The sequence below is a fragment of the Heterodontus francisci genome, chromosome X (assembly GCF_036365525.1).
Source record: "Heterodontus francisci isolate sHetFra1 chromosome X, sHetFra1.hap1, whole genome shotgun sequence".
Classification (NCBI taxonomy): Eukaryota; Metazoa; Chordata; class Chondrichthyes; order Heterodontiformes; family Heterodontidae; genus Heterodontus; species Heterodontus francisci.
Window position 1 is genome coordinate 15,593,058 of NC_090421.1, and position 26,846 is coordinate 15,619,903.

Here is a 26,846-nt window from a genome sequence, read left to right on the forward strand (position 1 = left end):
TGCATGCATCATCAGTGGCTTTATCAGAGAGGAACAGAAAATAGATTGCGAGTCATAGAGTCGTACAGCTTAGAAACAGGCCCTTCGGCCCACCACGTCCATGCCGACCATAATGCCTATCTATACTAATCCCACCTGCCTGCATTAATTCCATATCCCTCTATGCCTTGCTCATTCAAGTACCTGTCTAGATGCCTCTTAAATGTCACTACTGTTCCTGCCTCCACCACCTCCTCAGGCAGCTCATTCCAGATACCCACTATTCTTTGTGTGAAAAATTTACCCCTTTGATCCCCTTTAAACCTCCTCCCTCTCACCTTAAATCTATGCCCTCTAGTTTTAGTCACCCCTACCATGGGAAACGGGCTCTGGCTATCTACCCTATCTATGCCTCTCATAATTTTATATACCTCTATCATGTCCCCTCTCAGCCTCCTTCGCTCCAGGGAAAACAGACCCAGCTTATCCAATCTCTCTTTATAACTCAAGCCCTCCAAACCAGGCAACATCCTTGTGAATCTTTTCTGCCCCCTCTCTAGCTTAATCACATCTTTCCTGTAGTGCGGCGACCAGAACTGCACACAGTACTCCAAGTGCGGCCTAACCAACGTTATGTAACATGACGTCCCAACTCTTGTACTCAATGCCTCGGCCGATGAAGGCAAGCATGCCATACGCCTTCTTCACCACCCTGTCTACCTGTGTTGCCACTTTCAGGGGACTATGTACTTGCACCCCAAGGTTTCTCTGCTCAACAACACTCCCCAGGGCCCTGCCATTCATGTATATGTCCTTCCCAAAATGCATCACTTCGCACTTGTCTGCGTTAATTTCCATTTGCCAATCCCTTGCCCACTTTCCCAGTTGATCTATATCCTGTTGTAACCTTAAACAACCTTCTTCACTGTCCACTATACCACCAATTTTGGTGTGATCTGCAAACTTATTAATCATGCCCCCTACATTCTCATCCAAGTCATTAATATATATGACAAACAACAGAGGGCCCAGCACCGATCCCTGCGGCACACTACTGGTCACCGGCCTCCAATCTGAAAAACAACCCTCCACTACCACCCTCTGCCTCCTATCACCAAGCCAATTTTGTATCCAATTTGCTAGCTCACACTGGATCCCATGTGTTCGAACCTTCCGGACCAGCCTAACATGCGGGACCTTGTCAAAGGCCTTGCTAAAGTCCATGTAGACAACGTCCATCGCCCTGCCCTCGTCAATCCTCTTGGTCACCTCCTCAAAAAACTTAATCAAATTCGTGAGACATGATTTCCCATGCACAAAGCCATGCTGACTATCCCTAATCAGACCTTGCCTTTCCAAATGCATATAAATCCTGTCTCTCAGAATCCCTTCCAATAACTTTCCCACCACTGATGTAAGGCTCACCGGCCTGTAGTTCCCTGGCTTATCCCTGCTGCCCTTCTTAAATAAAGGCACAACATTAGCTATCCTCCAGTCTTCCAGTACCTCACCCGTGGCTAACGATGATACAAAAATCTCTGCCAGGGCCCCAGCAATCTCCTCCCTTGCTTCCCATAGCATCCTAGGGTACACCTGGTCAGGCCCTGGGGATTTATCCATCTTATGCGCTTCAAAACCTCCAACACCTCCTCCTTTGTAATGTTGATATGCTCCAGGATATCGGTGTTCCTTCCCTTGAACTCACTAGCTTCCATGACCTTCTCCACATTAAATACAGACAAGAAGTATTCATTGAAGACCTCGCCCATTTCCCAGGGCTCCACACATAGATTACCAAACTGATCCTTAAGGGGACCTACTCTCGCCCGAGCTACCCTTTTGCTCTTAATATACTTATAGAATCTTTTAGGATTCTCCTTTATCTTATCTGCCAGGGAAATCTCATGGCCCCTTTTCGCCCTCCTAATTTCCTTCTTAAGTGTACTTCTACATCCGTTATACTCCTCGAGGGACTCGCTTGATCCCAGCTGCCTATACCTGACATATGCCTCCTTCTTTGTCCTGACCAGACCCTCAATATCCGTCGTCAACCAAGCTCCCCTAAACTTGCCAGCCTTGCCCTTCAATCTAACAGGAACATGCCGGCCCTGAACTCCTTCCTATCTCTCTTTTAAAAGCCTCCCACTTGCCAGATGTCCCTTAACCTGTAAACAGCCTCTCCCAATCAACTTTTGAGAGGTCCTGTCTGATGCCATCGAAATTAGCCTTCCCCCAATTTAGGACTTCAACCTGAGGACCAGTCCTATCCTTTTCCATAACTATCTTGGAGCTAATAGTTTCTAGATTACATTGGCCATCACATATTGTGAGCGAATCACATCGGCACCAACGGTCCTGTTGTAAAGTGTTGGGGCTAGACTTACAACCACACCTCATGATGGTTGGTTGGGAATTCAGACCATGTCATGGTTCTGAGCTCAATATCTTAGACCTTCATGAATCCAAATAGTCATTACAAACAGCCACATTTCTCTCACTCTCTCCACATGATAATCCACACAATTTTGGCGTGACTTAATTATATAAAAGTTAAAATATAACTCCATACAAGGAGAATTTAATCGACTTAGCCCTAGTCAATAACTTTAGCTTTCCTTAATTATCGAGCTGTTTTTCTGTCAAACTAGCAAATGTCCCTTACTTTGTTACCTTTTGGATGGTTTCACTCTTGCTCCATGTAATTGTTATTCTATCAAGTGAAGCCTTTAATTATAATTCTGTCTTTGTTTCTGTATCATTGGTACCAATTAAAAAGGGTAATGTATGTCCAGATGTTTTCCTTGGCAGAACTAACTGTTTTCCCACACAGTTATGAAATGATTATAAAGTTCTCTGAAACTTGTGAATCAGTGTGCAATGGCATGTCTTTAATTAGGCCTCTTATTACTTCATCCTGAAACTGACCATTGCTGCAGGGTGAACCCTGGCCTAACAGACCAGTGGTACTTTAAATAGACTTTCACTTCCCTGCTTAACAGGCCAAAGCTAAAGGTTGACATTACTGTGACATAAAATTAATAGTAGTCTAATAGCAGCAGGCTTCAGGATTAACCCTTTATTTACAGTTACTTTCACCTGGCCATGTACACTTTGCTAACTTACCAGTCTGTCAGACAGATCTTGTTTTTGGGAAGCTGGGCTAACTTGAGTAATTACCTAAGAGCCAAGTTTTGTGCCAGTCTATCATTAAGCCACCCGCATGTTGGGACTTCCTGGAAGTAAGATGGTTGGCTAACAACATTTAATGTGGATGAATACACCAAAATTGTTGGGAGAAGTGGAAGTATCTATCTATCAATAAGATATTAATTGTCTGACTTCTGCGTGCATTTCCTGTCTGTGAAAACTCACTTTGTGTTGTGATGTTTTTGTCACACTTTTGTGTCAGTCATTTCCTTTCTAAATTTCTCTGTGCACTGTGACAAGTGTAGAGTTTTGCCTTGGATATTCTCTCGGGTATGGCAGTGCTTGTCAGCCCTTATGTGGTCTGAGCATCTTAGGTTTAGGGGTGTGCCTAGACTGCCCAATATCTAATGATACAATAGTGTAACCCAGAAATATAACAGTAGGACATCGTTGTGATCTGAAATGGATAATCTGTGTCTTTCAAGATGGACCAAAAAGAGCTTGGTAAAATTGGGCTGGTTACAAATCATTAAGCTGCTATATTTCACAGCAAGCATGTTAATTGTATATTATTTGTGTTTAATTGTGTGCAGGTGATGGGCATCAACTGGGGATTCATTTGTGCCCCTATAAATAGACACAGACTGAAACTGTAGTTGTTGGGTTAGGAGGTTTATGCTAATTATGTGTAACTCTTGTAAATAAATGCTTATAAAAGTGTCTAAAGATTAGCTCCAGTTCTATCCTTCACCAGCTGGCTTTCTGGATTATAACATGGCAGCAGAGGATGGTTGCCTATAGGTGAAGGTTGGAAGCTAAGGAAACAGTTTCAGACAGAAAACCACAATCCTAGTAACTATTGTGAAAAATGGCAGAAAGTACGTATAAATTGTTGGGGCATGATGCCCCTCCGATGTTCTCAGAGTCTGAACCATATGACCAGTGGAAGAATGAAGAGGATATGTGGACATGGGTTACGTCCCTACCAAAGAGGAAACAAGGTATGGTCTTGGCAGTGTCGTTTCCTACAAGAAGTTAAATCAGAAGTGAAGTATTTTGTGAGATGGTGCCCGTCAGTTGGATAGTGAAAAAGGTTTGGACCCTCTATTAGAGTTCTTGGATGAAATTTACAAAAAGGATGATCTGTTAAATGCTTATGAGGCATGGTCAGAATTTGATAGATTTCGGAAAGCAGATGGTCATTCCATGGAGGAATATATCATAGACTTTAACAGATTGTATAAAAGATTGACAAAATTCAATTTGGGGATCCATAGATCAGCCCTAGAGTTTAAATTGCTGGATTGTGCTAAGGTGTCTCATTGCGGGCAGGCTACTGGTTCTAACTGGTGTTCGGTTCTCAGAGAGGGAGACCCTGTTGGATAAGATATCTCCTGCCTTTAAAATATTCTTGGGGAAACAGTCATTTCCATCAGCCTTCGTGGAACAAATGAGACATTTCCTGGTCATACAAAAAAATAGAGGACTTGATGATGGCCAGATTTTGAAAGGTTCCAGATACTGGCCACAGGCATCAGTACAACAGAAGGGTTAAAGACGGGGAAAGTTAGGGTGAAAGCACCATTTAACAGATCTGGCTATTACAGCAGAAGAGAGAATTGGAACAGCAATAATAGGTGAATTAATCCCAGCCCCACCCAAGGAACAGTTAATAGTGCTTCAGGTATGACTCGAAGTATCATTGTGCAGTGAACTGCCCAAAGTGGACAGGCAGGGTCCTCAAAATGAAGAGAATTCTGAGGAACAGGATAAAGATAATGATGAATCTGAATAAATTATACTGGCCACAAGGGGTTTTAGTTTTTTGATGAATGTGTTAGTCGCGGACTCCACTAACTTGCAGTACTAGATAGTGCTTGAACTTCAACAGTATGTGGAACAAATTGGTTAAAATGTTGCCTAGATTCACTCAGTAGTGAGGATCAACGCAAGGTTAAGGAATATAAAAGTACTACTCGGTTTAGGTTTGGTGATGACAACACATGGAGGTCACTAAAGGGAGTTGTAATTCCATGTAAAATAGCTGGAGTAAGCCATTTTATCAGTACTGATGTAGTCTTTACTGAGATACTTGTGCTGTTTAGTAAACCTTTTATGTAAAATGCACAAATGGAACTCGATCTGGAGCATGATAAGGCAATTCTTTTTGGCAAGTTAGTGGATTTGCAGTTCATCCAGTCAGGACACTATTGTATCTGTTTAGCAAAATCTGATGTTTCTCGTCAAAGTGTTTGTTTGATAAGTATTAATGGCATCAGAGAGGGAAAAAAAGCAAATTGTCTTCAAGTTACATAGAAAATGTTCTCACCCTTCTTGTCTAAGGTTGAAAATCCTGCTAAAGGATGATGTGGTTGATGATAGTATATAAGGCTAATAGAAGAGATTAGTGAGAAGTGTCAAATCTGTAAAAAGTATCGGAGGATGCCACCACATACTATTGTAAGCCTTCCATTGGCACGTGACTATAATGAAGTAATTGACATGGATCTAAAGATATGGGTCACTAACAAATATTTTCATTCTACATTTTGTAGACCTGGCAACCAGATTTAGTCTTTCTAAAATAATACTTAGTAAAGGCAAAAGGGTTATTTATAGACAAAGTCATGGAAAAATGGATAAGGACCAGACTTGGGATGCCAGTGAAGTTACTGACTGCTAATAGAGGGGAATTTGTCAATGACAAGTTCAGAGACATGTGACCACAGCTGAAAGTCTTTTCAGCAATGGACTCTGTGAAGGGAATCATGTAGTGATTGATGAAATGCTGCATCAAATTTTAGCTTATCAACCAGACTACAAGTTGACAACTGCTCTGGCATGGGCAGTTCATACAAAGAATTCACTCCAGATGGTTGGAGGATATAGTCACCATTAATTAGTCTATGAACTAAATCCCAAATTGCCTTCTGTGCTGTGTGATTGTCTTCCTGCTCTAGAAGATACTACAATTAGTTCAATTTTTTTTCTGTATATTTGAATGCTTTACATGCAGGGAGACAGGCTTTCATCAAGGCTGAGGACTCAGAGAAAATTCAGAGACATCTGAGGCATCGTATAAGACATCTGAGACAGCATTAATTCAGGAGTTTTGGTGTATTATAAAAGAGAGGATCATAGGGAATGGAAAGGCTCTGGTAAGGAATAGTTTGTGATGGTAAGACATCCATTATCAAACATGGCAAACAAATTGTTAAGTTTCATTCCTCACGATTAATCGAAATTAATTACAAAATCTCAGATGCTGAGCAGCTGATAGAAGTAAACAAGACACCTTGTACCTCAAATGCTTATATGTTTTATGCTGAAGGTCCTGGCGAACAGAATATGGTAGATCAAGGACTGGATAGTGATGTGAGTGATTGTGACAAACAGGACGGAGCTAACATATCCAAAGGTTAATTACCCAGTGTGGGTACTCGGGTGACATATATTCCAGAGGGATCTAGTGAATGGAAGGATGCAACAATTGTGGGATGTGCAGGAAAAGCTACTGGCAAGTTTAAATATTGGTTGAATGTTCAGGATGATGGCCAAGAAGCGAGATCCATGGACTGGCAGAATGGGGTGAAAGAGTGGAGAGTGAGAAAGCAAGTACTGATAGTGGGTCCAGAAGTGATTCTTGTGTTAGAAAACGATCATGTCCTGGAGAAAGAGCCTGCAATAGTGCAAGAGGGCGATCTCACAGTAGTTGTCCCGACAGACATAAAAGTGCAAGTAGAGACCGTAGCTTGAATAGAATAGACAATGAAATAAAGGTCACAGATCAGTCTCGGAACAGAACTAGCAGCAGAGGTCCTCATGATTGTGAAGTTTTGGTGGTTGCCACTAAACCTGTAGATAAACTAATAAGAGAGGAAAAACAACGGGAATTAGATGCTTTGAGAGAGTTTGGAGTTTATTCAGAGGAACCAGATAATGGGCAACCAGCTTTGTCATATAGGTGCATTTGCAGTGAAAAAGTCCTTACAGATGGGACTATATAAGGCTAAAGCGAGGTTAGTTGCGAGGGATTTTGAAGAGCGACTGGGTGATACAGATGTTAGAGAGGATTCTCCCACACCTGGAAAAGTAACCTCGAAAATCTTTTTAGCTCTTTTGTCCGCATATTCATGGAAGTGTAGATCAAATGACATAAAAGCTGCATTTCTGCAGGGTGATGCTTTTCAGAGAGAAGTGTTTCTGAAACTTTCCAAAGAGGCAGCAGATGTAGAAGGGAAACTATGGAAACTAAACAAATGCATCTGTGACCTGAATGATGCTTCCAGGGTGTGGTATTTTTCAGTGAGATCTGTTTTGCTGAAAATTGGTTGCGTTAAACCACAAACAGATCCCATAGTGTTTTATTGGTATAGCAAAGGATAACTTTCAGGCATCTTCATGGTGCATGTTGATGATCTCCTATTTGGTGTACTGCGGAATTTGAGAAGTGTGTTAGAAGATTCGAGTAGAATTTAAAATTGGGAGTCAGGCTTGTGAGACTTTTAAATACATTGGTTTAGATATTAAGCCAGAGTAGGTTTGGAATAACTTTCAATGAACAATCCTACTTGTAGAATGTTACTCCCATCCTGGTTAATCGTGCTCGGTCATCACAGAAAGATAATGTCATATTTAAAGAAGAGACAGAGCATTTGCGAAGCTTGATTGATCAGTTGAACTGGTTGTGCACTCAGACTAGATCAGATGCTATTTTGATGTGTTGGAGTTAAGTACTGCGATGAAACACCCTGAATTAGAGAATCTTTTAAGGGCAAATAAAACATGAAAAATATTAAATCTGGAGAAATGTGTGCTTAAGTTCCCATCCTTAGGTAACCTAAAGAACATGAAACCATTCAGTTTTAGCAATGCTTCATGTGCTGATCTTGCTGATGTGTATTTGAGAGCAGCTGGTTTCATACTATTTCTTGTAGGCAAAAATGGAAAATGTTCTTCAGCTTGGGAAGCGAAGAAAATAAAAAAAATAAATGTTGTTAAAAGTACTTTGGTTGCTGAAACACTGGCTCTTGTGGAGGCAGTGGATATTTTAAGTGAGATTCTGTACAATGAGGGTACTGACGATAGTATACCCATTGAATGTTATGTAGATAATTGTTCATTGTGGGATAATGTACGCTATACGAAAAGTGGACGTGAGAACAAGTTACAGATTTATCTTGCTGGCTTGGAACAAATGCTGGAGAGAAAGGAAATCTCTCAAATTAAATGGGTGGATGCAACTCAGCAACTGTCGGATTGTTTTACAAAATGAAATGCACGTACAAAGAAATTGTTTGGGGTGCTAGAAGAGGGGCGTCTTGCAATGTAATGCTTTGTACAGAAAATGGAGGTTTTTGATTTAGTTTGGTTTGAAATTTTGGTTGTGCATATTGACTGCAATTTTTATTGAAAGAGAGGGAAGGAAATCTGTTAATTGTATATTAATTGTGTTTAATTGTATGCAGGTGGTGGCCATTAACTGGGGTTTCACTTGAGCCTCTGTAAATAGACACAGACTTGTATGTTTGTGATGTACATCTGTAAATAAATGCTGATAAAAGGGCGTGAAGGCCTCTCATTGTTCAGTTTGTTTTTAATCATTCATGGGATATGGGCGTCACTGGCTATGCCAGCATTTATTGCCCATCCCTAATTGCCCTTGAGAAGGTGGTGGTGAGCTGCCTTCTTGAACCGCTGCAGTCCATTTGGGGTAGGTACACCCACAGTGCTGTTAGGAAGGGAGTTCCAGGATTTTGACCCAGTGACAGTGAAGGAACGGCAATGTAGTTCCAAGTCAGGATGGTGTGTGACTTGGACGGGAAGTTGCAGGTGGTGATGTTCCCATGCATCTGCTTCTCTTGTCCTTCGAGGTGGTAGAGGTCGCGGGTTTGGAAGGTGCTGTCTAAGGAGCCTTGGTGCATTGCTACAGTGCATCTTGTAGATGGTACACACTGCTGCCACTGTGCGTCGATGGTGGAGGGAGTGAATGTTTGTGGATGGGGTGCCAATCAAGCGGGTTGCTTTGTCCTGGATGGTGTCGAGCTTCTTGAGTGTTGTTGGAGCTGCACCCATCCAGGCAAGTGGAGAGTATTCCATCACACTCCTGACTTGTGCCTTGTAGATGGTGGACAGGCTTTGGGGAGTCAGGAAGTGAGTTAATCACCGCAGGATTCCTAGCCTCTGACCTGCTCTTGCAGCCACGGTATTTACATGGCTACTCCAGTTCAGTTTCTGGTCAATGGTGGCCCCTAGGATGTTGATAGTGGGGGATTCGGCAATGGTAATGCCATTGAATGTCAAGGGGAGCCGGTTAGATTCTCTCTTGTTGGAGATGGTCATTGCCTGGCACTTGTGTGGCGCAAATGTTATTTGCCACTTATCAACCCAAGCCTGGATATTTTCCAGGTCTTGCTGCATTTCTACACAGACTGCTTCAGTATTTGAGGAGTTGCGAATGGTGCTGAACATTGTGCAATCATCAGCGAACATCCCCACTTCTGACCTTATGATTGAAGGAAGGTCATTGATGAAGCAGCTGAAGATGGTTGGGCCTAGGACACTACCCTGAGGAACTCCTGCAGTGATGTCCTGGAGCTCAGATGATTGACCTCCAACAACCACAGCCATCTTCCTTTGCACTAGGTATGACTAACCAGCAGAGAGTTTTCCCCCTGATTCCCATTGACACCAGTTTTTCCAGGGCTCCTTGATGCCATACTCTGTCAAATGCTGCCTTGATGTCAAGGGCAGTCACTCTCACCTCACCTCTGGAGTTCAGCTCTTTTGTCCATGTTTGAACCAAGGCTGTAATGAGGTCAGGTGCTGAGTGGCCCTGTCGGAACCCAAACTGAGCGTCACTGAGCAGGTTATTGCTAAGCAAGTGCTGCTTGATGGCACTGTTGGTGACACCTTCCATCACTTTACTGATGATTGAGAGTAGACTAATGGGGAGGTAATTGGCCGGGTTGGACTTGTCCTGCTTTTTGTGTACAGGACATACCTGGGCAATTTTCCACATTGCCGGGTAGATGCCAGTGTTGTAGCTATACTGGAACAGCTTGGCTAGGGGTGCGGCAAGTTCTGGAGCACAGGTCTTCAGTACTATTGCTGGAATCTTGTCAGGGCCCATAGCCTTTGCAGTATCCAGTGCCTTCAGTCGTTTCTTGATGTCACGCGGAGTGAATTGAATTGGCTGAAGACTGGCATTTGTGATGCTGGGGACTTCAGGAGGGGGCCGAGATGGATCATCAACTTGGCACTTCTGGCTGAAGATTGTTGCAAATGCTTCTGCCTTATCTTTTGCACTGATGTGCTGGGCTCCCCCATCATTGAGGATGGGGATATTTGTGGAGCCACCTCCTCCTCCTCCAGTTAGTTGTTTAATTGTCCACCACCATTCACGGCTGGATGTGGCAGGACTGCAGAGCTTAGATCTGATCCGTTGGTTATGGGTTTGCTTAGCTCTGTCTATTGCATGCTGCATCTGCAGTTTGGCATGCAAGTAGTCCTGTGTTGTAGCTTCACCAGGTTGACCCCTCATTTTGAGGTATGCCTGGTGCTGCTCCTGGCATGCCCTCCTACACTCTTTATTGAACAATGGTTGGTCTCCTGGCTTGATGGTAATGGTAGAGTGGGGGATATGCCGGGCCATGAGGTTACAGATTGTGGTTGAGTACAGTTCTGCTGCTGCTGATGGCCCACAGCGCCTCATGGATGCCCAGTTTTGCATTGCTAGATCTGTTCAAAATCTATCCCATTTAGCACAGTGATAGTGCCACACAACACGATGGACGGTATCCTCAATGTGAAGGTGGGACTTCTTCTCCACAAGGACTGTGTGGTGGTCACTCCTACCAATACAGTCATGGACAGATGCATCTGCGGCAGGCAGATTGGTGAGGACAAGGTCAAGTATGTTTTTCCCTCGTGTTGGTTCCCCCACCACCTGCCGCAGACCTAGTCTAGCAGATATGTCCTTTAGGACTCGGCCAGCTCGATCAGTAGTGGTGCTGCAGAGCCACTCTTGGTGATGGACATTGAAGACCCCCACCCAGAGTACATTTTTTTGCCCTTGCCCCCCCCCCCCCCCCAGTGCTTCCTCCAAGTGGTGTTCAACATGGAGGAGTATTGACTCATTTTCTGAGGGAGAGCGGTAGGTGGTAATCAGTAGGAGGTTACCTTGCCCATGTTTGACCTGATGCCATGAGACTTTATGGGGTCCGGAGTCGATGTTGAGGACCCACAGGGCAACTCCCTCCCTACTGTATACCACTGTGCCACCACCTCTGGTGAGACAGGACATACCCAGGGATTTGCCGTTATCGGTTCCGGTGCCGAGGTCGATTCCGGGTGGTCTGTCCAGTTTCATTCCTTTTTATTGGCTTCATAGCGGTTAGGTACAACTGAGTGGCTTGCTAGGCCATTTCAGAGGGCATGTAGGTGGGTCTGGAGTCACATGTCGGCCAGACCAGGTAAGGACAGCAGATTTCCTTCCCTAAAGGACATCAGTGAACCAGATGGGTTTTTACAACAATCGACAATGGTTTCATGGCCATCATTCGACTAGCTTTTAATTCCAGATTTATTAATTAAATTCAAATTCCACCTTCTGCTGTGGTAAAATTACTACTTTACCTGTGAATATTTGATTCCAATCCACCTGGGCCAGATCCCTTTTCAACTCACTGAAGTTAGCCCTCCTGCAGTTAAGTATTTTTATGTTTGATTGGACCTTGTTCTTTTCCTAACTTTTCTAAAGCTGATGATATTATGATCACTGTTCCCCAAATTCTCTCCCACTGAAACATACTCCACTTGCCCCACTTATTCCCTCGAACTGGATCCAGCACTGCTTCCTTCCTCATTGGGCTGAAAACGCACTGAACAAGAAAGTTCTCGTACACATTTCAGGAGTTCCTCTTCCTCTTTGCCCTTTACACTGTTACTATTCCAGTCTATATATTGAGATAATTGAAGTCCCCTATTATCACTACTTCGTAGTTCTTGCAACTTTTTGTAATTTGCCTGCAGATTTGCTCTTGTATCTCCTTCCCACTATTCGGTGGTCTGTGGTATACACCCAGTCGTGTAATAACTCCTCTATTGTTTCTTAATTCTGATAAAGTAGATTCTGTCTTTGAACCCTCAACTACATTATCCCTCTCCGGTGCTATAACAGTTTATTTGATCAATACTGCCACCACCCCCTCCTCCTTTTTCTCCTCCTATATCTTTCCTGAATACCTTGTAGCCAGGAATATTAAGTTCTCAATCCTCCCATTCTTTGAGTCACAATATCATAGTCTCATGTGGCGACTTGTGCCTGCAGCTCACCAACCTTATTTACCGTGCCCTGTGAAATCACATACATGCACTCCAAATCCAACTTAGACTGCTTCACATTTGCCCCCTGTCTGATCCTCCTATTTCTGAACTATTTGTAACTCTGGTGTTGTTTGTCTCTCCAGTCCTCTGTGCCCCTTATATCTCCTCTCTAAATTTCATCCTGGTGCCCCCCGCCCCCCCCCCCCCACCCCGTGCCAAATCAGTTTAATTCCTTCCCCATAGAACCAGTTAGCCTCCCTGCAAGGACATTGGTCCCAGCCCTGTTGAGATGCAACCCATCCATCTTATACAGGTACCTCAAGGTCCTGCACTCTAATATCGCTGCTAATTGCTGAAACTCCCTTTCAAGGAACACAATTTTATGTTCTTATGTCAGGACTTTAAGAATGTCAGATCTGATCGTTGTTTGTGAAATTGCTCAAAATTTCCTGTAAGTTACAAGCATATCAGCCAAATGCACATGTTTTAGTAGGGAAGAACTTTTGCAGGTAACATACACCAGCTTATTTCAGAAGAATGGAATTTAATGTAAAAACAGAGAATTGTAAAAGCACACAGCATAAAGCTACTTTTTTGAATGCACCTTTCCAGCATAGAGCCTGGCTCTCCACAGGTGGAGGTGGCAGTAGCACCATCTTTAATTTCCTGACACATTCTCTCAGTTGACGAGGCTGTGCACTGGGCAGGTGATTCAGAAAATTAACCCTAAAATATGAACAACTGTGGTACTGACATTTTCCCATTTTACGTGTTTCTGAAATGTTGTCTGATGGTGAACACTCCATTTTCTTACAGTACATCCAAGCAGAGCCACCAACTAACAAGTCTCTCTCCAGTCTGGTTGTCCAACTGCTGCAGTTCCAGGAGGAGGTGTTTGGAAAACACGTAAGCAATGCACCACTTACCAAATTGCCAGTAAGTACCACAACTCATTTCAGGAGTTCCTCTTCCTCTTTCCCCTTTACACTGTTAATATTTGAGTCTATATTAAGATAATTGAAGTCCCCTATTAACACTACTGCATTTTTCTATAACTTGCCTGCAAATTTGCTCTTCCATCTCCTTCCCACTATTTGACGGCTTTTAACATAATAGCTCCTCTATTCTTCCTTAACTCTGACCAAATAGATTCTGTCTTTGAACCCTCAAACCATCTAATTCCCTTTTTTTTTTACCTCTTTTATTGGTCTATGCTCAAGTTTGTTGGCAACCACCAAAACGTCATCTTCTGTATCTTAACTCCATCTACCCACCTTAGTTCCGTATCCCTTAATACCCTTACCCAACAAGAATCTCAGTTTTAAACGCTCCAATTGAGCCCCAGCCGCAGCAGCTTTTTAGGGGAGTGAGTTTCAGATTTCCACGACACTTTGTGTTAAGAAATGCTTCCTGCCTTCAATCCTGAATGGCCTAGCTCAAATTTTAAGGTTTTACTCCCTTCTTCTTAAGTTCCTCCCACCAGAGGAAATACTTTCTCTTTATCTGCTTTATTAAATTCTCTAATCATCGTAACATTTCCAACAAGATCGCCCCTTAATCTTCTAGATTCAAGAAAATATAAGCCTATGTCAGTGCAACCTGTCCTCATAATTTAAACCTCCCAACTCAATACACTTATATGTTTCCACATCAAGCAAGGCACATTTACGCTGAGTACTTTTGCAATGACCAGGATCCCTGGAATTATATGGAACATCATGACCAAATTTAGCACCATGATGCTGTGACATGTTTGTTCAAGGTTGGAGGACATCTCAATTGAAGTCTAACTAATAGTACATCTCATTTGGCATCGCTCACTGTTGCCTTGCACCTAGAGTGCAGGTTCTGATATTTGTCAGAGATCTGTTCCAACCTCAATATAATGCAATTTGTCCATCGTTGTAATACAGAAAATTTACTGAAGGAATATATCAATGATTTGATATTAGAATGTTAATACACTGGATTTTACAGCACAGAAGAAAGCCTTTCAGTCCATCGTGTCTGCCACCACTCAAAAAGAGCGACAAACTTAATTCCAATACTCTGCCCTGTCCCCGTCAGATTTTTTTCAAATATTTTTTCCCTGCTGTTTAAAAAGCTATTATGGATTCTGCTTCCACCACAATGTCAGGTATGTGAGGCAAGCCGGAGAGTGGAATTAGTATAGTGAGATATTACAGCGTGTGAGGAGTGAGCAGGAGAGAGGGATTAGACTGGGTGGGATATTATAGGGTATGGGGAGTGAGGGGGAGAGTGGGATAGGACTGGGCAGGATATTAAAGGGTATGGGGAGTGAGGGGGGAGAGTGGGATTAGACTGGGTGGGATATTAAAGGGTATGGGGAGAGTGGGATTAGACTAGGTGGGATATTAAAGGGTGTGGGGAGAGTGGGATTAGACTAGGTAGGATATTAAAGGGTATGGGGAGAGTGGGATTAGACTGAATGGATTAAAGGGTGTGGGGAGTGAGGAGAGTGGGATAGGACTGGGTGGAATATTAAAGGGTATGGGGAGTGAGGGGGGAGAGTGGGATTAGACTGGGTGGGATATTAAAGGGTGTGGGGAGAGTGGGATTAGACTAGGTGGGATATTAAAGGGTATGGTGAGAGTGGGATTAGACTAGGTGGGATATTAAAGGGTGTGGGGAGAGTGGGATTAGACTAGGTGGGATATTAAAGGGTATGGTGAGAGTGGGATTAGACTGGGTGGGATATTAAAGGGTGTGGGGAGAGTGGGATTAGACTAGGTGGGATATTAAAGGGTATGGTGAGAGTGGGATTAGACTAGGTGGGATATTAAAGGGTGTGGGGAGAGTGGGATTAGACTAGGTGGGATATTAAAGGGTATGGGGAGAGTGGGATTAGACTGGATGGATTAAAGGGTGTGGGGAGTGAGGAGAGTGGGATAGGACTGGGTGGAATATTAAAGGGTGTGGGGAGTGAGGGGGGAGAGTGGGATTAGACTGGGTGGCATATTAAAGGGTGTGGGAGTGAGGAGAGCGGAATTAGACTGGGTGGGATATTAAAGGGTGTGGGAGTGAGGAGAGTGGAAGTAGACTGGGTGGAATATTAAAGGGTGTGGGAGTGAGGAGAGTGGAAGTAGACTGGGTGGAATATTAAAGGGTGTGGGAGTGAGGAGAGTGGAAGTAGACTGGGTGGAATATTAAAGGGTGTGCGGAGTGAGGAGAGTGGAAGTAGACTGGGTGGAATATTGAAGGGTGTGGGGAGTGAGGAGAGTGGAAGTAGACTGGGTGGAATATTGAAGGGTGTGGGGAGTGGAAGTAGACTGGGTGGAATATTGAAGGGTGTGGGGAGTGAGGAGAGTGGAAGTAGACTGGGTGGAATATTAAAGGGTGTGGGAGTGAGGAGAGTGGAATTAGACTGGGTGGGATATTAAAGGGTGTTGTGAGTGAGTGGGAGAGTGGGATTAGACTGGGTGGGATATTAAAGGGTATGGGGAGTGAGGGGGGAGAGTGGGATCAGACTGGGTGGGATATTAAAGAGTGAGGGGGGAGAGTGCAATTAGACTGGGTGGAATATTAAAGGGTGTGGGAGTGAGGAGAGTGGAAGTAGACTGGGTGGAATATTGAAGGGTGTGGGGAGTGAGGAGAGTGGAAGTAGACTGGGTGGAATATTGAAGGGTGTGGGGAGTGAGGAGAGTGGAAGTAGACTGGGTGGAATATTGAAGGGTGTGGGGAGTGAGGAGAGTGGAAGTAGACTGGGTGGAATATTAAAGGGTGTGGGAGTGAGGGGGGAGAGTGGGATTCGACTGAGTGGGATATTAAAGGGTGTGGGGAGTGAGGAGAGTGGAAGTAGACTGGGTGGAATATTGAAGGGTGTGGGGAGTGAGGAGAGTGGAAGTAGACTGGGTGGAGTGAGTGCACCCAACTCCAGCTCCTCGAGAACCGCGTTAGGGAACTGGAGCTGGTGCTGGATGAACTTCGGATCATTCGGGAGGCAGAGGGGGTTATTGAGAGGAGTTATGGGGAGGTAGTCACACCTCAGGTAAAAGAAGTAGGTAGATGGGTTACCGTCAGGGGAAGGAGAGGGAACCAGCAGGCAGTGCAAGGATCCCCTGTGGCCGTTTCCCTCAACAACAGGTATACCGTTTTGGATACTGTTGCGGGGGACGACTTACCAGGGGTAAGCAATGGGGTACAGGTATCTGGCACAGAGTCTGTCCCTGTTGCTCAGAAGGGAAGGGGGAAGAGGAGCAGAGCATTAGTCATTGGGGACTCCATAGTTAGGGGAACAGATAGGAGGTTCTGTGGGAACGAGAGAGACTCACGGTTGGTGTGTTGCCTCCCAGGTGCCAGGGTTCGTGATGTCTCGGATCGTGTTTTTGGGATCCTTAAGGGGGAGGGGGAGCAGCCCCAAGTCGTGGTCCACATAGGCATCAACGACATAGGTAGGAAGAGAGATGGGGATTTAAGGCAGAAATTCAGGGAGCTAGGGTGGAAGCTTAGAGCGAGAACAAACAGAGTTGTTACCTCTGGGTTGTTGCCCGTGCCACGTGATAGCGAAGCGAGGAATAGGGAGCGAGAGGAGTTGAACACGTGGCTGCAGGGATGGTGTAGGAGGGAGGGTTTTGGTTTCCTGGATAATTGGGGCTCTTTCTGGGGTAGGTGGGACCTCTACAAACAGGATGGTCTTCACCTGAACCAGAGGGGTACCAATATCCTGGGGGGGGAGATTTGCTAGTGCTCTTCGGGGGGGTTTAAACTAATTCAGCAGGGGAATGGGAACCTAAATTGTAGTTCCAGTGTACAGGATGTTGAGAGTAGTGACGTCAGGGACAAGGTTACAAGGACGCAAGAGGGCACTGGCAAGCAAGAACTTGGTTTAAAGTGTGTCTACTTCAACGCCAGGAGCATCCGGAATAAGGTGGGTGAGCTTGCAGCATGGGTTGGTACCTGGGATCTCGATGTAGTGGCCATTTCGGAGACATGGGTAGAGCAGGGGCAGGAATGGATGTTGCAGGTTCTGGGATTTAGATGTTTCAGTAAGAACAGAGAAGATGGTAAAAGAGGGGGGGGTGTGGCATTGTTAATCAAGGAGAGTATTACAGCGGCAGAAAGGACGTTTGAGGACTCGTCTACTGAGGTAGTATGGGCCAAGGTTAGAAACAGGAGAGGAGAGGTCACCCTGTTGGGAGTCTTCTATAGACCTCCGAATAGTTCCAGAGATGTAGAGGAAAGGATAGCGAAGATGATTCTCGACAGGAGCGAGAGTAACAGGGTAGTTGTTATGGGGGACTTTAACTTTCCAAATATTGACTGGAAATACTATAGTTCGAGTACTTTAGATGGGTCAGTTTTTGTCCAGTGTGTGCAGGAGAGTTTTCTGACACAGTATGTAGACAGGCCAACCAGGGGCGATGCCACATTGGATTTGGTACTGGGTAATGAACCCGGCCAGGTGTTAGATTTAGATGTAGGTGAGCACTTTGGTGATAGTGATCACAATTCGGTTAGGTTTACCTTAGCGATGGGCAGGGACAGGTATATACCGCAGGGCAAGAATTATAGCTGGGGGAAAGGAAATTATGATGCGATTAGGCAAGATTTAGGATGCGTAGGATGGGGAAGGAAACTGCAGGGGATGGGCACAATCGAAATGTGGAGCTTATTCAAGGAGCAGCTACTGCGTGTCCTTGATAAGTATGTACCTGTCAGGCAGGGAGGAAATTGTCGAGCGAGGGAGCCGTGGTTTACTAAAGAAGTTGAAGCGCTTGTTAAGAGGAAGAAGAAGGCTTATGTTAGGATGAGACGTGAAGGCTCAGTTAGGGCGCTTGAGAGTTGCAAGCTAGCCAGGAAGGATCTAAAGGGAGAGCTAAGGAGAGGACACGAGAAGTCATTGGCGGATAGGATCAAGGAAAACCCTTAGGCTTTCTATAGGTATATCAGGAATAAAAGAATGACTAGAGTTAGATTAGGGCCAATCAAGGATAGTAGTGGGAAGTTGTGTGTGGAATCAGAGGAGATAGGGGAAGCGTTAAATGAATATTTTTCGTCAGTATTTACAGTGGAGAAAGAAAATGTTGTCGAGGAGAATACTGAGATTCAGACTACTAGGCTAGATGGGATTGAGGTTCACAAGGAGGAGGTGTTAGCAATTTTGGAAAGTGTGAAAATAGATAAGTCCCCTGGGCCAGATGGGATTTATCCTAGGATTCTCTGGGAAGCCAGGGAGGAGATTGCAGAGCCTTTGTCCTTGATCTTTATGTCATCATTGTCGACAGGAATAGTGCCAGAAGACTGGAGGATAGCAAATGTTGTCCCCTTGTTCAAGAAGGGGAGTAGAGACAGCCCTGGTAATTATAGACCTGTGAGCCTTACTTCGGTTGTGGGTAAAATGTTGGAAAAGGTTATAAGAGACAGGATTTATAATCATCTTGAAAAGAATAAGTTCATTAGCGATAGTCGGCACGGTTTTGTGAAGGGGAGGTCGTGCCTCACAAACCTTATTGAGTTTTTCGAGAAGGTGACCAAACAGGTGGATGAGGGTAAAGCAGTGGATGTGGTGTATCTGGATTTCAGTAAGGCATTTGATAAGGTTCCCCACGGTAGGCTATTGCAGAAAATACGGAAGTATGGGATTGAAGGTGATTTAGAGCTTTGGATCAGAAATTGGCTAGCTGAAAGAAGACAGAGGGTGGTGGTTGATGGCAAATGTTCATCCTGGAGTTTAGTTACTAGTGGTGTACCGCAAGGATCTGTTTTGGGGCCACTGCTGTTTGTCATTTTTATAAGTGACCTGGAAGAGGGTGTAGAAGGGTGGGTTAGTAAATTTGCGGATGACACTAAGGTCGGTGGAGTTGTGGATAGTGCCGAAGGATGTTGTAGGGTACAGAGGGACATAGATAGGCTGCAGAGCTGGGCTGAGAGATGGCAAATGGAGTTTAATGCGGAAAAGTGTGAGGTGATTCACTTTGGAAGGAGTAACAGGAATGCAGAGTACTGGGCTAATGGGAAGATTCTTGGTAGTGTAGATGAACAGAGAGATCTTGGTGTCCAGGTACATAAATCCCTGAAGGTTGCTACCCAGGTTAATAGGGCTGTTAAGAAGGCATATGGTGTGTTAGCTTTTATTAGTAGGGGGATCGAGTTTCGGAGCCACGAGGTCATGCTGCAGCTGTACAAAACTCTGGTGAGGCCGCACCTGGAGTATTGCGTGCAGTTCTGGTCACCGCATTATAGGAAGAATGTGGAAGCTTTGGAAAGGGTGCAGAGGAGATTTACTAGGATGTTGCCTGGTATGGAGGGAAGGTCTTATGAGGAAAGGCTGAGGGACTTGAGGTTGTTTTCGTTGGAGAGAAGGAGGAGGAGAGGTGACTTAATAGAGACATATAAGATAATCACAGGGTTAGATAGGGTGGATAGTGAGAGTCTTTTTCCTCGGATGGTGATGGCAAACACGAGGGGACATAGCTTTAAGTTGAGGGGTGATAGATATAGGACAGATGTTAGAGGTAGTTTCTTTACTCAGAGAGTAGTAGGGGCGTGGAACGCCCTGCCTGCAACAGTTGTAGACTCGCCAACTTTAAGGGCATTTAAGTGGTCATTGGATAGACATATGGATGAAAATGGAATAGTGTAGGTCAGATGGTTTCACAGGTCGGCGCAACATCGAGGGCCGAAGGGCCTGTACTGCGCTGTAATGTTCTAATTCTAATGAATATTAAAGGGTGTGGGAGTGAGGAGAGTGGAATTAGACAGGGTGGAATGTTAAAGGGTGTGGGGAGTGAGGAGAGTGGAAGTAGACTGGGTGGAATATTAAAGGGTGTGGGGAGTGAGACGGAGAGTGGGATTAGACTGGGTGGGATATTAAAGGGTGTGGGAGTGAGGAGAGTGGAAGTAGACTGGGTGGAATATTAAAGGGTGTGGGGAGTGAGAGGGAGAGTGGGATTAGACTGGGTGGAACATTAAAGAATGTGGGGAGTGAGGAGAGTGGAATTAGACTGGGTGGGATATTAAATGGCTTGGGGAGTGAGGGGGGAGAGCGGGATTAGACTGGGTGGGATATTAAAGGGTGTGGAGAGTGAGAGGAAGAGTGGGATTAGACTGGGTGGGATATTAAAGGGTGTGGAGAGTGGGATTAGACTGGGTGGGATATTAAAGGGTGTGGAGAGTGAGATTAGACTGGGTGGGATATTAAAGGGTGTGGGGAGTGAGAGGGAGAGTGGGATTAGACTGGGTGGGATATTAAAGGGTGTGGGGTGTGAGGAGAGTGCAAGTAGACTAGGTGGAATATTAAAGGGTGTGGGGAGTGAGGGGGGAGAGTGGGATTAGACTGGGTGGGATATTAAAGGTTGTGGGGAGTGAGAGGGAGAGTGGAAGTAGATTGGGTGGAATGTTAAAGGGTGTGGGGAGTGAGGGGGAGAGTGGAAGTTGACTGGGTGGAATATTAAAGGGTGTGGGAGTGAGGAGAGTGGAAGTTGACTGGGTGGAATGTTAAAGGGTGTGGGAGTGAGGAGAGTGGAAGTAGACTGGGTGGGATATTAAAGGGTGTGGGGAGTGAGGAGGATGGAAGTAGACTGGGTGGAATATTAAAGGGTGTGGGAGTGAGGAGAGTGAAAGTAGACTGGGTGGAATGTTAAAGGGTGTGGGAGTGAGGAGAGTGGAAGTAGACTGGGTGGAATGTTAAAGGGTGTGGGAGTGAGGAGAGTGGAAGTAGACTGGGTGGAATATTAAAGGGTGTGGGAGTGAGGAGAGTGGAAGTAGACTGGGTGGAATGTTAAAGGGTGTGGGAGTGAGGAGAGTGGAAGTAGACTGGGTGGGATATTAAAGGGTGTGAGAGTGAGGAGAGTGGAAGTAGACTGGGTGGAATGTTAAAGGGTGTGGGAGTGAGGAGAGTGGAAGTAGACTGGGTGGGATATTAAAGGGTGTGAGAGTGAGGAGAGTGGAAGTAGACTGGGTGGAATGTTAAAGGGTGTGGGAGTGAGGAGAGTGGAAGTAGACTGGGTGGGATATTAAAGGGTGTGGGAGTGAGGAGAGTGGAAGTAGACTGGGTGGGATATTAAAGGGTGTGGGAGTGAGGAGAGTGGAAGTAGACTGGGTGGGATATTAAAGGGTGTGGGAGTGAGGAGAGTGGAAGTAGACTGGGTGGAATGTTAAAGGGTGTGGGAGTGAGGAGAGTGGAAGTAGACTGGGTGGAATATTAAAGGGTGTGGGAGTGAGGAGAGTGGAAGTAGACTGGGTGGGATATTAAAGGGTGTGAGAGTGAGGAGAGTGGAAGTAGACTGGGTGGGATATTGAAGGGTGTGGGAGTGAGGAGAGTGGAAGTAGACTGGGTGGTATTTTAAAGGGTGTGGGGAGTGAGGAGAGTGGAAGTAGACTGGGTGGAATATTAAAGGGTGTGGGAATGAGGAGAGTGGAAGTGGACTGGGTGGGATATTAAAGGGTGTGGGAATGAGGAGAGTGGAAGTAGACTGGGTGGGATATTGAAGGGTGTGGGAGTGAGGAGAGTGGAAGTAGACTGGGTGGAATATTAAAGGGTGTGGGAATGAGGAGAGTGGAAGTAGACTGGGTGGGATATTTAAGGATGTTGGGATCAGTGGTTAAAGAGTAGACAGCTCTGTGTGAAGAGCTAGCACTGGCACATGTTCTTTAGCCTCCTGGGCTGTAATCCAGGTCAGGAGATATTTAAGGTTTCGGGGAGTCACTGTTTCCAGAATTTGTTTAAGGAAAGAAAAGGTTTCAGTTGATAAAATGGGATGTTAGCACAGTTCATTTAAAACACCTGTTGACAGGAGATTTGGGGACACTCCATTATCTTCCAATTCCATTACCCGCCAGATAATCGAGCTGTCCCTGGTGGGGGAAAACAGAAAAGAATGAAACAATGATTGAGAGAAGAAAAACGAATGAGGGAAACAGTATATTTTCTGCTAGGAAACAGGTTGCCTTTTAACTCCTGTCTCCCACCCCCCCTTCTGAAATTTCTGATTTGATACTTTTTAATGCTCCTTTCTTCTCACAGCTGAATGAAATATCTCCAGATGCAAAAGTTGATGCTGACTGTACCCACTGCAAGTATTCTGTTCAGAGTGAGTGGAGCATCCCAGCAGTCTGAAATAAAAATCCCTAATCCTTCAAACTATGTGCCCCGCCAGCACCCACACCACTTTCCAGGAGTGAAAGTGTAAGGTCAGTCAGTCTGAAGCTATGCAAAGGCAGAATTAGAACCAACCCCCCACCCAAGACCAACTGAATGCCTCCACTTGAACACAAATTGCTCCAACATTTACACAAAAACAGCTCCTTCCTGTACCAGTATACTCTTCCTGCAAACGTAAAGCTTCATAAAAGCTGTGTGTCTTGGAAGCTCTTGGAAACTTAATTACGTTTTTAAGGAAGCTTTTGGAGACAAGTACCAATATCTTCAGCTGGATTAGACTGCCATTCAGTGCCAGTACTAAGATGCTGCCTCTCTTTTCCAGATGAAATGCTTTCTAGACTTTAAAGCTGGTGGAGCTCTATGCCATATTCTAGCTGCTGCTTACAAATTCAAGAGTGACCAAGGATGGTAAGCTGATTTTCTTTGGCAATGTCGCACTTTAAATAAGCTTGACAGCCAGGCTTTTTCTCCAGATCTCACTGGCAAGCTGAGTCTCACCCTGTACTGCTGTAAGGGTAACCTGTGTGTGGAGGTGGAGGATGTTGGTATGGTTCTTAATGAATACTTTGCATCTGTTTTCACAAAAGAAGGGAACGATACAGAGGTTGCAATCGGGGAGGAGGAGTCGTTGGAAATGTGGAGTAATCAGTTCAGCCATGAACTTATTGAATGGCGGAGCAGGCTCGACGGGCCGAGTGGCCTACTCCTGCTGCTAATTCGTATGTTCATATATTAGATCAAATTAACAAAGTGAGAGAGCAAGTATTCAGGGGTTTAACATCTTTGAAAGTGCATAAATCCCCAGGCTCGAATGAAATGTATCCTAGGCTATTAAGGAAAGCAAGAGAAGTAATAGTAGAGGCTCTGACCATCATTTTCCAATCCTCTCTGGCTACAGGTGTCGTGCCAGAGGACTGGAGGAAAGCTAACTTTGTACCATTGTTTAAAAAGGGAGAAAGGGATAGACTGAGTAATTACAGGCCAGTCAGCCTAACCTCGGTGATGGGAACATTATTGGAAAGTGTTCTGAGGGACAGGATAAATCTTCATTTAGAAAGACACGGATTCATCACTGAAAGCACAGATTTGTTCAGAGAAGGTCGTGTCTGACTAACATGATTGAATTTTTTGAGGAGGTAACAAGGAGGTTCGATGAAGGTAGTGCCTTTGATGTAGTCTATGTGGATTTTAACAAAGCTTCTGATGAGGTCCCACATGACAGACTGGTCAGGAATGGGATCACAGCAAAGTGACAAGTTGGATCCAAAATTGGCTCAGAGGCAGGAAGCAAAGGTTAATGGTCGATGGGTGTTTTTGTGACTGGAAGGCTGTTTCCAGTGGGGTTCCATAGGGCTCAGTACTAGGTCCCTTGCTTTTTGTGGTACATATCAATGATTTAGATGAATAAAGGGGGTGTGAATAAAAAGTTTGCAGACGAGACAAAAATTGGCCGTGTGGTTGATAATGAAGAAAAAAGCTGTAGACTGCAGGAAGATATCAATGGACTAGTCAGGTGGGTGGAACAGTGGCAAATGGAGTTCAATCCAGAGAAGCGTGAGGTAATGCATTTGGGGAAGGCTAACACGACAGGGGAATGCACAATAAATAGTAGGATACTGAGAAGTGTAGAGAAACAGAGGGACCTTAGAGTGCATGTTCACAGATCGCTGAAGGTGGCTGGACAGGTAGATAATGTGGTCAAGAAGGCACACAGGATACTTGCCTTTATTAGCTGAGGCATAGAATATAAGAGCTGGGAGGTTGTTCTGGAACTGTATAAAACACTGGTTAGGCCACAGCTGGAGTACTGTGTACAGTTCTGGTCACCGCACTTTAGGAAAGATGTGTAATGCACTAGAGAGGGTACAGAGGAGATGTACGAGGATGTTGCCTGGACTGGAGAATTTGTTATGAGAAATGGCTGGATAGATTGAGTAGATGAAGTAGCAGTGGGTGACCATTTTGGAGATAGCGATCATAATACAGTTAGTTTTAGCATAATCATGGAGAAGGACAAAGATAAGACAGGAGTAAAAGTTCTAAATCGGGGGAAGGCAAATTTTACAAAACTGAGAGGCGAACTGGCGAAAGTGGACTGGACACAGCTACTTGAAGGAAAATCAGTGGCAAACCAGCGGGAGGCATTCAAAAGCTAGATTCTGCAGGCACAGTGTAGGCATGTCCCCACAAAGATAAAGGGTGGTATGGCCAAATCTAGAGCCCCCTGGTTATCTAGAGGCTTACAGGGTAAGTTAAAGCAGAAAAAGAAAGCTTATGATGATCACAAAAAACTTAATACTTTAGGAAGCCTAGAGGAATATAGAAAGTGCAGGGTTGAAGTAAAAAAGGAAATTAGAAAAGCAAAGAGAGGACATGAAAAAATAATGGCAAGTAAAATTAAGGAAAACACAAAGATGTTTTATCAGTACATTAAGAGCAAGAGGATAACTAAGGAAAGAGTAGGGCCTATCAGAGTTGTACAAGGGAACTTACACGTGGATGCAGATGATGTGGGCAGGGTTCTTAATGAGTTTTTTGCCTCTGTCTTCACAAAGGAGAGGGCTGATGCAGACATTAAAAGAGGAGTGTGAAAAAGGGGTCTGACATCCTTGAAGGTGGATAAATCGCCAGGGCCAGATGGATTGCTTCCCAGGTTGTTAAAGGAAGCCAGGGAGGAAATAGCAGATGTGCTGAGGATCATCTTCAAATCCTCACTGGATACGGGCGAGGTGCCAGAGGATTGGAGGTCTGCGAACATTATACCATTGTTTAAAAAGGGTGCAAGGGATAGGCCAAATAATTATAGGCCAGTCAGTTTGACCTCGGTGGTGGGTAAATTATTAGAATCAATTCTGAGGGACAGGATAAACTGGCACTTAGAAAGGCATGGACTGATCAGGATGGATTTGTTAAGGGAAGGTCATGTCTTACTAACTTGATTGAATTTTTTGAGGAAGTAACAAGAAGGATTGATGAGGGTAATGCAGTGGATGTGGTCTACATGGATTTTAGTAAGGCATTTGACAAGGTCCCACATGGCAGACTGGTCAGTAAAATGAACGGCCATGGGATACAGGGGAATTTGGCAGATTGGATCCAAAATTGGCTCAGTGCCAGGAAACAAAGGGTAGTAGTCGACAGATGTTTTTGTGAATGGAAAGCTGTTTCCAGTGGTGTTCCACAGGGCTCAGTGTTGGGTCCCTTGCTGTTTGTGGTATATATTAATGATTTGGACTTAAATGTGGGAGGCATGATTGGGAAATTTGCTGATGACACAAAAATTGGCCATGTAGTTGATAGTAAAGAGGATGGCTGTAGATTCCAGAATGATATCAATGGTTTGGTTGAGTGGGCGGAAAAGTGGCAAATGGAATTCAATCCGAAGAAGTGTGAGGTAATGCATTTGGGGAGGGCAAATAAAGCAAGGGAATACACAATAAACGGGAGGATATTGAGAAGGGTAGAAGAAGTGAGAGACCTTGGAGTACATGTCCACAGGCCCCTGAAGGTGGCAGGACAGGTAGATAGAGTGGTGAAGAAGGCATATGGAATGCTTTCCTTTATTGGCCGAGGTATAGAATACAAAAGCAAGGATGTAATGCTGGAACTGTGTAAAACGCTGGTTCAGCCACTGTTGGAGTATTGCGTACAGTTCTGGTTACCACATTACAGGAAGGACATAATTGCTTTGGAGAGAGTGCAGAGGAGATTTACAAGAATGTTGCCAGGGCTTGAAAGTTGTAGCTATGAGGAAAGATTGGATAGGCTAGGGTTGTTTTCTTTAGAACAGAGGAGGCTGAGAGGTGACTTAATTGAGGTGTACAAAATTATGAGGGGCCTAGAGTAGACAGGAAGGACCTGTTTCCCCTAGCAGATGTGTCAATTACCAGGGGGCACAGATTTAAGGTGATTGGTAGAAGGATTAGAGGGGACATGAGGAAAAAATTTTTCACCCAGAGGGTGGTGGGTGTCTGGAATTCACTGCCAGGAATGGTGGTCGAGGCAGAAACCCTGATAACATTTAAAAAGTACTTGGATATGCACTTGAAGTGCCGTAACCTACAAGGCTACAGACCAGGAGCTGGAAAGTGGGATTAGGCTGGATGGCTGCTTGTCACCCAACACAGACACAATAGGCTGAATGCTGTACGTTTCTATGAATCTATCATAACAGCAGCATTGTCATATGCACAGAGCAAAGGGGTAGCCACATCATTGAAATATCAGTAAATTCCACCTGTAGTCTCCACAGCACATTTCCCCAAATTAA

At 44.7% G+C, this 26,846-nt stretch overlaps 2 protein-coding genes across 2 annotated transcripts in view; one reads left to right on the forward strand and one right to left on the reverse strand.

The window, feature by feature from the left end:
- hat1 (histone acetyltransferase 1) overlaps positions 1-26,846 on the reverse strand; it is a 232,113-nt gene that overhangs the window by 31,029 nt on the left and 174,238 nt on the right. The window lies entirely within an intron of this gene.
- Positions 13,252-26,846, forward strand: part of smarcc2 (SWI/SNF related, matrix associated, actin dependent regulator of chromatin, subfamily c, member 2) — a 164,474-nt gene continuing 150,879 nt past the window's right edge. Inside the window, exons 1-2 of the mRNA XM_068024936.1 lie at positions 13,252-13,389; positions 22,899-22,984. Coding sequence (XP_067881037.1) covers positions 22,899-22,984 — 86 coding nt within the window. The 5' untranslated portion in view covers positions 13,252-13,389. The remainder of the gene's footprint in view (positions 13,390-22,898; positions 22,985-26,846) is intronic.